Source organism: Callorhinus ursinus, unplaced genomic scaffold (assembly GCF_003265705.2).
Source record: "Callorhinus ursinus isolate GAN/ISIS: 27379988/994484 unplaced genomic scaffold, GSC_fseal_2.0 scaffold13, whole genome shotgun sequence".
Lineage (NCBI taxonomy): Eukaryota > Metazoa > Chordata > Mammalia > Carnivora > Otariidae > Callorhinus > Callorhinus ursinus.
Genome location: NW_027397075.1, coordinates 41,372,087 through 41,384,170, shown reverse-complemented (window position 1 = coordinate 41,384,170; position 12,084 = coordinate 41,372,087). Strand labels below are relative to the sequence as shown.

General features: G+C 41.9%; 1 protein-coding gene across 2 annotated transcripts in view; it reads left to right on the top strand.

Moving 5' to 3' along the window:
- The first annotated feature begins 6,828 nt into the window (after positions 1-6,828).
- The window catches only part of LAMC1 (laminin subunit gamma 1), a 123,363-nt gene continuing 118,107 nt past the window's right edge, over positions 6,829-12,084 (top strand). For both annotated transcript variants that reach the window (XM_025878030.2, XM_073900126.1), the window contains exon 1: positions 6,829-7,714. In XM_025878030.2, coding sequence (XP_025733815.1) covers positions 7,300-7,714 — 415 coding nt within the window. In that variant the 5' untranslated portion in view covers positions 6,829-7,299. The remainder of the gene's footprint in view (positions 7,715-12,084) is intronic.

Here is a 12,084-nt window from a genome sequence, read left to right as displayed (position 1 = left end):
CCTTAAAGATTTTAAATAAGAATAGAGAAAGCACTAGTCTTAAAGTTCAAAATTAGATTACATTTAAATGAGGAATTTCTTTCATCAAAGGATACCATTAAATGAAATGGTATAATATCTGTGATTTTGCTTCAAAATAATTGAGTGGTGATGGGAGGGAATGAGGTGGAGGAGAAATATGAGAGCATAGCTGAAACAAGATTGGCTATGAATCTTTTTTTTTGAAACTGGAGTTTTATTGCATATTTCTCTCCACTTTTATTTATGTTTGAATTTTTCCATAAAGTTTAAAAAACTAGAGACACTATTAAAGAAGGAAAAGACAAACCAAGGTGAAAGAAGATATTTACAATACATAGAACAAGAAAAGGGGACTATGTCCAAAATGTATAAAGAATACGTACATATGATTAAGAAAAAGACAGTCAACTCAAAGAAAAATGAGCAAAAAAAGTGAAAAGGCACAAAAAAGGATTCCCAAATGGTTAAAAAAATATGAAAAGGATGTCAGTCTAATTAGTAATTAAGGAATTAGAAAATAAAGCCGCAATTCAATACTACACATTCAGTGACACAAGCAATTTATCATTTATTTATATATAATGTACACACATGTAATACACACACATGTACATACACACTGGAGTGAGAGGCCCCAGAGTTCAGCACCAGTACCATGATAATATTAGCCTAGGATGGTGAAGATTAAAAATGTTGACAATACCAAGTGTTTTTGTGAGGAAGTGATGTAACCGCAACTCTCATACACAGTTGGTAGGAGAGAATATTGGTTCAACTAGTTTGGAGAACAGTTTGGGAGTACCTACCAAATTTGAATATGCCTACCCCTATGACTCAGCAATTCCATTCCTACTAGATACCGTTAAATGTGTGTGTATACATATTTATATATATTTCCATAGGACAAGTAAGAATTTTGGTAGTAACAGGTAATATTATTCATAATAGTTGGAAACTGGAAATGACTGAAATGTCCACCAACAGTAGAATGAATAAACAAGCATAGTTTATTTATACAATAGGATACCATGCAATAAAGAAAAACAATGAACTATTGCTACTTTTGAATTATTATTTTGAACTATAGCAATACAGATGCGTATCAAAAACATAATATTAATCAAAAGAAGCCACCCACACACAAAATACAAATTGTGTGATTTCATTTAAGTAGCATTCAAAAAACTAATCTAATCTGTGGGAGACAGAAGTAAGGACAGATGTCACATATGGGGAGAAGGGAGGGGTCCTGATTGTCAAGAGACATGATAGGGCTTTTGGGCTAGGGCAATATTCTGTTTCTGGACCTGAGCAGTAATTACAGAAGTGTTTGCACTTTGTGATATGAGCCCTTGGAATTTGTGCATTGTTTTTGATATGTAGATTGTACTTCAATAAAGGATGTCTATTAGAACAGTAGAATGACAAGGGCTAACAGAGGGAATTCTGATAGATGACAGTCACTTTAGCACAGCAGAATTATGAGTGAATTTTTAAAAAATCTTGCTTTTAATTTGGTTGTATGATAAATAAAATTTGCATTTTTATGATAAATAAAATTTGTGCAGGAGGAAAATTAATTTATCATTTGTCCAAATACATATATAAACTGTGAGATGGAGGCCCTTGAGTTCTGGGCCAGGACCACAACAATTACAGACAGAAAAAATTGTAAAGCTGTATTATAACAGCCTCCCCAAAAATATTGCTCCAGATGCCTGGGTGGCTCAGTCGTTAAGCGTTTGCCTTCAGCTCAGGTCATAATCCCACAGTCCTGGGATCAGGCCCCGCATCAGACTCCTTGCTCAGCAGGGAGCCTGCTTCTCCCTCTGCCTGCCACTCCCCCTGCTTGTGTTCTTTCTCTCTCTCTGACAAATAAATAAAATCTTAAAAAAAAATCTTGCTCAAAAAGGTGTAAACTTCTAATTTTAAACAATATAATTTTCAGGCACATCCTCAAAAAAAAAAACCCTATTTCGATATATATCTAAGTAGTTGAATAAGGTAATGAACTATAAGGCAATCAAATGTTGGGAGAAAACCACTACTACTACTACTAACTTTGGTTTTGTATGAAATATCCTTTCCTTTTCTTTTAGAGTTGATTTTTTTTAATTGCGATATAATTGACATATTATATTAGTTTCAGGTGTACAATGTAATGATTTGATATTTGTATATACTGCAAAATGGTCACCACAATAAATCTAACATCGGGCGCCTGGGTGGCTCAGTTGGTTAAGCGACTGCCTTTGGCTCAGGTCATGATCCTGGAGTCCCTGGATTGAGTCTGGCATCGGGCTCCCTGCTCAGCAGGAAGTCTGCTTCTCCCTCTGACCCTCCCCCACCTCATGTGCTTTCTCTCTCTCTCATTCTCTCTCTCAAATAAATAAAATCTTTAAAACAAAACAAAACAATAAATCTAACATCCATCACCATTCATAGTTAACTTTTTTTCCCTTGTGATGAGCACTTTTAAGACCTACTCTTCTAGCAACTTCCAAATATGTGATAGAATATTGTTAACTACGGTCAATGCTGTACCTTTTCTGACAGTATTTAACCAGTCAGGGTCAACAACTTATTAAGGATATTCTGAATTCCCATAATAAAACCATGTCATCTTCATATAAAAGATTATTTATCTCTCTGTTCTCTATGGTGAGATGTAGTCCACATCTGGTTAGTAGAACAGTAAAATTTTTGAGATGTGAAGTTCTTTGTTCCTTTGATGGGAAAATTTTGGGGTTGGGGAGGGATTGGGCTTTGCTCCTCATTTTGGGAAATATTTTCTTTTTTATTGTTTTTGTAATAAATAAAGTTTGAATTTAAATTTTATGAATTATGATGTGTTCTTTCCTCTTCCTTTTTAAACCAGCATCACAATATAAAGATGGTTTAAATCAAGTACATGTTGCTGGGTGGGAAGGTTTTACCTCATACGAGAGGAATCCTGTCTTTACCTGAGCATGGCCACAAAAGATATCTTATCTTGTTATGCTTGGACTTGTACCAAGGATCCAGGAAGGATCTATAAACCTAACACAAAGGATCGTGTGTAGTTAGTGTAACTCTGATGAGGGATATTGTTAATTTTCTTCCAGGATCACATTAATTTTCATCTAATTTAGAATTCCCATTTGATAACCTAAAAATCTTGAAAGTTGGAGGTAGCTCTTCCTTTACACTCGACCATGACCTTTACACAACAGAAAAGGAAACAGAACTGGATAGGGAACCAGAAAGTGCAGGCTCCAGTCTTGATCTTGCTGCTTGCTAGAGATTACTTAATCTCTTTGAGTCTTCGTTTCTTCAACGCGACAAGTTAATATCCCCTGCTTCAGAGTTATTACATTTTGAAAAGCATAAGACAGAAGGTAAATATAGCCTAACATTATATTAGTAGTAACTTATTTTTAGATTGCATTCTAAATATAAAAGATAAAGCATATAGTATAGTGATGCTTAGGCTTGGGAAAAATACAGGGAAGTGAAGTCAGCAAAAACTAAGAATGGGAAAATGGACACATTGGTAATTAGAGATTTTTTAAAAGGGCAAAGTTTCGATGTTAAAAGGTCACTATAACCCTTTAAGTTGTTTTTCTAACTATATCATACATTCTTAATTTGGATGTAGTAGACATCTGTTTTATTTTTCTACCTCGTAACCTGCCCCCTTCTGGCAACAGCAATCGCTTTCCTTGAAGAACTGCTTTTCCCAGACTCCATGGCTTTCTGTTGGGCTGCTTTAGTGATGTTACTTTATTCAACTGGCTAGGGGTGGGTATGCCCAGAAATTTGCAGGTGGCCCAAGCCAGGGAAATCAGCACCCTTCCTTGAAATTGTTTAGATAGATCCTGATAGGGGGAAATCTCTTTTTTCTGGAATTCTAAGTGGGATTTTTAAAATTTTGGAACTCTTTTGTCTGTATAATAAACAACTATATCCTCTCATTCTACCTTTCTTGCTGCATAGAGACCCTGGTGGTTGGGCACTAATATCATTTTTAGGGGATCTGAAACCATTTCTCCCACACCTTCACATTTTTCTTCTAAACACTACATCTGTTTACTAGATAATGTAGTTTGTCAGCAGTTAAGAACATGTATTATTAGGGCGCCTGGGTGGCTCAGTTGGTTGGGCGACTGCCTTCGGCTCAGGTCATGGTCCTGGAGTCCCGGGATCGAGTCCCGCATCGGGCTCCCTGCTCGGCGGGGAGTCTGCTTCTCCCTCTGACCCTCTTCCCTCTCGTGCTCTCTATCTCTCATTCTCTCTCTCTCAAATAAATAAAATCTTAAAAAAAAAAAAGAACATGTATTATTAAAGGGCTGCAGAATTTTTTTTTAAACAGGGTAACCTCGGAGTGCCTGGGTGGCTCAGTCGGTCAAGCTCTTGATTTCTATGCAGGTCAGGTCATGATCTCAGGGCTGTGAGATCGAGCCCCATGTTGCGCTCCCTGATGGACCTGGAGCCTGCTTAGGATACTCTCTCCCTCTCCCTCCCCCCCGCCAAAAAAAAACCCCACAGGGTAACCTTAAGTAAAAAAAAAAAAAATCTCACACACTTTCACTTTTTTAAAAAAAAATACCAAGTCTATTTAGTAAACAGTAAAATCTTCAGGTACCTAAAATACTTGTTATCACAAAATATCTAATTAGCATTTAAATTTTCCAAATTGTCTTAAAATTTTTATTTTAACCTTTGTTTTGTTTGGATCAGAATTCAAACAATGAAGCAAAGTTGTTGTTGTTTTAATTTTTTTTATCAAGCCCTCGGCCTAGGCCCGGTTACATTTTACCTCTCTCCAAAATAGATATTTCCTTGTCACATTCCCATGAGCAATAGAATTTAGAAATTAATTCAAAGTCTCTTTATGTGCTTTACAAATATCAGATGAGGTTCTGGTAATGAAACTTTGGGGCAGAAGTAATAAAGTTACCCTTGGACATTAGAATCCAAAAGGGAGCAGCGACAGCAAACATTTATTTTGATTTTGCAAACTTTGGTGTTTCCTTACCTTTATCTGTTTCAACCTGGTAGAAAACAAAAGGAGCCCCACTGTTTGGTTTGCCAATATCTAATAAAATATTGAAAATTTCTAAGGTCAAATGCATTAATATATTTACTTAAATATATTTATTAGAAATACCTTTACAACTAACATTCTTTATTTACAACTAACATTCTTATCTTCGTCCTATATGCCTTGGTTCTCAAGTACAATGAAAGAGAGAATATTATCCTCTTTAGGTATAAATGAATATATTTATTTTGCTTCAACTCGAATACGAAAGGATTAAAATACTGTTACCCACAGTCCCACAAGTTTCTTCTTCCAAAGCGGAGGTGCCAAGGGATGAGGGGTTAAGAGGCTTTTAGTCATGCATCACCTTCACCCATCTCATCAAATAAATGAACAATACAAGTGATCCATGTGCCTGTTAAGCAAACTCAGCATTCTGGCAAGACAAACTCAGTATTTTGGCAAGAAAGACCCCCCCCCCCCGCCACCAGACCGTTATCCTTAAAGTACTCGTGGAGTTAACACCGACCCCAACCATAGTAATCTAACAAACACTTACTTCATTATTTCAGATCCCCACTCTAACGGAGCTACTGAATCCAAACCTAGGTATGGGGTCTTTTGTTTCTTTTTGTGGGGTTGGGCTTTTTTCGAGCGGGGGGGTTGGGGAGGCATATATTTATTATTCTCACTTTACTATTACGATCTGGAAAGGTTAAAAAAGAATCTGTCTCATGAGCATCCAGTAATTGCATCCACTTTACCTGGGGACTCCAGACGTTTAAAAGCCACCCACCCCGGCCGTCCACTTTTATAGCACCCTCCTTTCCCGGTCCTTCCTTGTCGTATCAGCACTGGGTAAGTGCCCAGGTTCTGATCTGGGACTAAAACTCATGATCTTCTGGCTCAGGTTCTGTGAACTGAGTCATTCTGGCACGGAGAATATTCCGTGACTCAGCAAGCCCGAAAAGGAGGATGTCAGATCCAGATAATTTCGAGTCTTTTAAAGGCAAGATGGGGAACATAAACAACACAGTGGAAGAATTTCGCAGTGGGTCTGCCTACCCAGGGGAAAAATGTCATTCCATTCCCAGCCCTTTCACTTCCTTCTCTGCCCCTATTAAAGGATGGGTTACACTTTAATTCAGAGGCAGGAAATTGCTTCAGAAAATTTATTTTGATGCTGGGACCAAGGCCCTTAATTCTCCGGGGACCATGTCGGTCCCCGGACATCCCGGGACCTCTCCCTGAAAAAGGCTAGAGCCCCGCCCCGCGCAGCAGGGGGCATTCCCGGGGCGGCCGGCGGGGGCGAGGAGCCTGCGGGCAGCTCCCACCGTCCGGTCCCTCGGGTCCCGGCCCCAGGGCGCGGCCGGCTGGACGCAACGACCGACACCTGGTGGCGCGGAGATCCGCCTTGCCGCGGCCCAGGTTGGCGCGGGGCCCAAAGGCCGATTCCAAGTGACCTCACCGACCCAGCGTCGCCCCTCTAAGGCTCCCTCCATTACCCCTTCCCCCAACCGGAGTACTCCGGAGACGCGGAGCCAGGGTACCCCGGCGTCCAACTACCCCAGCGCGCGGGCTCTCCTCAGCCTCCCCTTCCCTCCCGGCATGCACCGCCCCGCCGCCCCTCCCTCCCCCGCTCTCCCTCCGCCTCTCTCTTCCCCCTCCCATTCCCGGGTCCCCCACCCACCCCTTCCCTCACTCCCCGCCCACCCCTCGCGCCCCTCAAGGCCCCTCCCCCGCCGATCCCGCGCCGCGGGCCCGAGCGCGAGATGCCGCCGCCCCCGCCGCCGCGAGTCCCCCGGGCGGACGCTCAGTCCACGGCGCGAGGAGGGCGGGGGAACAGCGACGGGGGCCGCGGGAGCTGTTGAGAGGAGGCCGGGGTTAGGCTTTCTCCTCCGCCAGACCCCACCCCACTCTGCCGACCCCACCCCCTGCTCCTTCCTCCCCGGGGGCGCGCTCTCGGGCCCGCGCTCGGAAGTCGGGGGTCGGCGCCGAGTGCGGGCTGTGTCGCGGGTGGGTGAGGGAGGCGCGGAGGCGACGAGCCGGGCAGTGGTCAGCGAGCCGCGCGGTCGTCGCCAGCGGCGCCCACTGGCCCGTCTCTCCAATACGAGCCGCCGCCACCACCCGCCCCAAGAGTCCGGCCCCTGGGCCCCGAGGCTCAGCCCGCGGAGCGGCCTCCCCGGGACACCGCTGGGCGAGAGGAACGCGCCCGCGCCCTTGCCTTCGCCGTGGCCCAGCGCGCGGGCGGCGGGATGAGGGGCAGCGAGCCGGCCGCCCCGGCGCTGCGGCCCCGGGGGCGGCTCTGGCCGGTGTTGGCGCTGCTGGCGGCCGCTGCGGCCGGCTGCGCCCGGGCAGCCATGGACGAGTGCACGGACGAGGGCGGGCGGTCGCAGCGCTGCATGCCCGAGTTCGTCAACGCCGCCTTCAACGTGACCGTGGTGGCCACCAACACGTGCGGGGCTCCGCCCGAGGAGTACTGTGTGCAGACCGGGGTGACCGGGGTCACCAAGTCCTGTCACCTGTGCGACGCCGGGCAGCCCCACCTGCAGCACGGGGCAGCCTTCTTGACCGACTACAACAACCAGGCCGACACCACCTGGTGGCAAAGCCAGACCATGCTGGCCGGGGTGCAGTACCCCAACTCCATCAACCTCACGCTGCACCTGGGTAAGCGGTGACAGCCCTGTTCCTGCTACTGCTCGCCAGCAGCCCAGCTCCCTGGCCATCTTCACCTCCTGGCCCAGCCTGCGGGGCCCAAACAGCCGCATGCTGGTTCTCTGCTCCCCAGCATGGGCCACACAGATACTCCCTTTTCCAACTTCTAAACTAGATCTAGCACTTAACATTCCGCCGAGGGCCAGGATGCCTCGCGCTAGCATCTTTGTTTGCTTTTCTGTTCTAATTTAACCAGATTTTCGCTTCCTTAATGATTCGCCATTTGGGCTTTTTGTCCCCTTTTTTTGAAAGCGTTAATGAGAAACCCCTATTCTCGCTTTTCTCCCTCCTCTCAGGGCCATCATGGAGCGTTCTTGGATCAGAGATAGGAAGGTCCACCTTCAGCACTTTTATCTTGTTTAAATGCCTGTCTCTCCAGGATTGAGCGTGATTGCTGTTTGCTCTATTGAATAAGCCAGAGAGCAAAGGGTCTCTAGTGAAGGGAATTTGAGAGAAGCAAATGCTTTTACTACCGGTATGGCCTATTTGTAACTAAAATAGAAATTCGCTTTTAAAGTTATTGTTCTTTAGAGTTGTTTAGCGTTAATTAAGGGCCACAAAACTATTTCACTGCTACTCCAGGAACAGAGAAAACAAAAGAAAGTGTGCACTCACTGTAATTTCTGGCCAGTTTGGTCCCTGGGTATAAAAGCTCTCCTTACTGTCTTTCCTTTTACTTTGATTCAAAACAAGTGTAGCAACATGTATGAATGACCTTTTAGAAATCAGGAAAAGGATGTATAGAAAACTTTGTTGCTGGGGGTAGATGAGGATGGACATTTTATCCTAAGGTAAAAAAATCACGTTTGGTCTGTTTTTCTTCATCACTGAACTATATAAACAAGCAGAATAATTCATTATTGTGTTTAACAGAGTAAAATATGTGTGAGAAACTGGCATCTGATTTGTAGGGCTGCAGTCCCCATTGCATTGAAATAATTGATTTTCCTGGTAGCTGGTAGTAATGAACTTCCAGAGAGAACATAGGGCCCAAGCCATTCTTAAGTCAAAGCCAGATCATTCTATAAGGCTAATATTATTTGAGGGTCTTTGAAAGCAATGTTTTATAGGCAAATAGTTCTTTTGGTCATGGTTTTGCATTTTTCTTTCCACTGCTCTCTGGCACATTAAACTTTATGTAAGTGTCAGGATTCCAGAGAAAGAATATAACTTACCAAAAGTACCTGGAAAAGTAGTTAAATTACTGTGTGTGGAGTTTTAGAAAAGCAGTGTTTAGCACCTTTGTAATACCATTTTGTTTTTAGACAAGTTATTAGGAAGATGAACTTTTGGAAAATAAGTTCATAAAGTGAAACTCTGGGGCACCTGTTTTTCAGAGGTGGAAGAAGTAGACTGTACTTCAGTGTTTTAAAGGTATTGGAAATGCCTAGAACCTACAGTATATTGGAACAGGTGCCTTTCTAAGACACAGCAAGAGACCTAGGGTCTTCTAAGACTTCATGGGTACTCTAACTCTTTAGACAACTATATGCTCTTAGGTGTTATATTTTTAAACTTGGCCAAAATTATTTTTGAAATTTATATCCAATTATTTTTGTGGAAATTTTGACTTATTAAAGTTTCTGTGTTGAATTTGGAATGCCCACAAAGTTTTATTTTATCTATTTTCAAATACTAAAAATTTCAAAGTGAAAGCATTTGCTCGATGTCTCAAAGTGCCTGAGATTCAACTGAAAATTTCAGAATACGAATCTGTTATTTAGGTAAAGGTCAGGCTGTCAATCTTGGCCTTCTGAGTTTTCTGCTGTGGGCACTGTGTAGCAAAAGGTTATTTTAGGTGATTGCAGAGGTAGGTAGATTACTCAGAGATTATTTCTCTGTTACAAAGGTAAAAGATAAGACAGTTAACAGTCAAGTTAGGTTGTTACTGTTGGGGAGCAGATATATTAATTTTGGGTTGTGGTCATTTAAAGGTCAAAAGAAATCTCAGAGGCCATCTACTTAGGACTCTTACATGACTTTGTGCCCTAAAAATGAATGCTTGGACTTGTTTTTGCTGAAAAAGTCTTCTTCAGTTTTTGGTAATATTCGTGGTAAATGAAGTTTATAAAACTATGGGTTTAAAAAAAGTTACTTAAAATAGTTTCCATATGAGTATTGTGATTAACTTGTGAAAACATTTACTTGAGACTTTTAAGATAGTTTCTAAAAGCCTGACTAGAACTTACTGTACTTTTTCTTGGATCCTAAATGATGTCCCAGAGGAAGTTGTGTGTGGTGCAAAAGGTGGAAAAGGGGAGGGAGATTTGTGTGTCGTGGGGGTGATGTCTCAGTCTCTCTCTCCCTCTCCTCTCTCAGTATCTCCTCTCTCTCTTTCTCCCCCCCCCACTTATTTTTTAATGACAAGGATGTATGTATACATGCAAGTTATGATCTAGAACGTATAGGCAGGGCTTTATGTATCATTGTGTATTTTGATGTTCAGCATATTCAGTTCCTAACTTGAGTTACTCCATGGGCTCTAGCTCGCTGTTTCCCATGAATTCAAGTACCATGACTGTTTGTGCATCTATTAAATCTCCCATCCAGTTCAAATTTCACATACCCTTAAGCAAGTGATGCATATTGTGCTTTGCCCTTACAGAGCCTGTGAAACTCCAAGAGAGCAGTGTGAAAGAAGCAGGGCTAGCCAACACTTCTCTCCCCTCCCTTTTGATGTTGAACTTTAAACGCAGTAAACTTTAAAATAAGCAAAGTCAGACTGCACTTACGTTGTTACAAGAAACATACATGTTTTGGCATTAATCATAGGTCATTTTTTTACTGTAAAAATAAAACATGGTGAATTAAAACAGTTACATATAATGACTAGGGAATCTCTTCCTCTTCAGTTGCTAAGTTGGAAGAGACCACCATTCACAATTTCTCATGCAGCCTTCCAGAAACTTTTCATGCATACATATGTATATATAAAATTATTTTATTGTTTTAACTGCTACCATTTAGAGGGGGTGGTCAGTAAGGCAGATTTTAACTGATGGCAAGGACAAATTAGATCATTGTACCATTATCATCACTTGTACAGAAGCCAGGAAAATCAGTGTGGATTCTGAAAGCAGCCATGTCTTAAGCACCATATACAGTAATCCAGGGTGCAGTGTATCCTCAGATATAATCAGTTCAAGTTGCTGTGGGAACAAGAATTGCATTTTCTGTCTGTTGTGGAGAGAAATCTCAGCCAGGCACCCTGTTCTAAAAAGTTTTATTTTGCATTCAACTTCTGGATCTTCTTTCCTAACTTCTGTATGGATTATTCAACTGCTCTTTAAAAGTTTGGCTTTTATGTTATATAATAAGTCATAATAAATTTTATTAGTATCAGTGGGATAGTTGATAGTAAGATTGTAGCTGAGGATTTGACTTTTATTAAACAGCCTTTTTAATTAACTTGATAGTCATTGCGGATGGAAACTTGGCAGGCTGGGTCTGAATCTTAGAGGAAGGTAGCTCTCCCCCTTTCTGAAAACAATTAGATTAAGGAAGAAACTGCTTATAAACCAACTCAATCAAAGTTTATGGAACTCCTAAAATTTACACCAAGACCAGATTTGTTTCCAACCTCCTTCTATAAGCTTTAGGAACAGTAATTAAATAATGCTTTTTAGGTATATCCTTTTTGTGTGTCTAAATCAGAATAATTGATATGTAAGGATATTGCATTTTATTCTGTTCCTTTCAGTGTATATTTAAAATGAAACAAACAGCAATTTTTTTCCCCAGGACAATCTTTGCAAGGTAGGTTCTGACTGTGTCAGGGAATAGTTCACTCTGGTGACTTCACTGTGGTATTTGCACACCCCGAGGGGACACTATTTTAGTTTGTCTCACAAAGGACTGATTTACATGTTGCAGGTTTCAACTTGAGAAGTTAGGGAGCTCTTCTTTAATGGCCAGTGGTAGTTGAACAGTTTTATAAAGTTGCTGTTGGCTGTTTTCCTTTTCTACAATTCATGACTTTTTCTGTAAATACCTTCTCCGTGTTTCTAAAGCATTCAGAGAAACAATTTACACATTAGGAAAGAAGTTGGGACTATAAGCACCCCCCCATTATTTTCTCATTGGCCACAGTTGTGGGAGGGTTGGTTTGACTATTTCAGTTCTAAATCCTTTTAGGAAGTTGGATATGCCTTTTGCTATTTGCTCCTTCCCCCACCATGCATACATTCTCATGTTACTGCCAAATATTCTGCAAACATTTTTTAAATACCTACTAAATACATAGTAACAGTACCTGATAGGTATACAGGATTGAAGATTGTGTCTTCAGAAGTTTACACTCTTAGATAGAATTTTCGTACGCT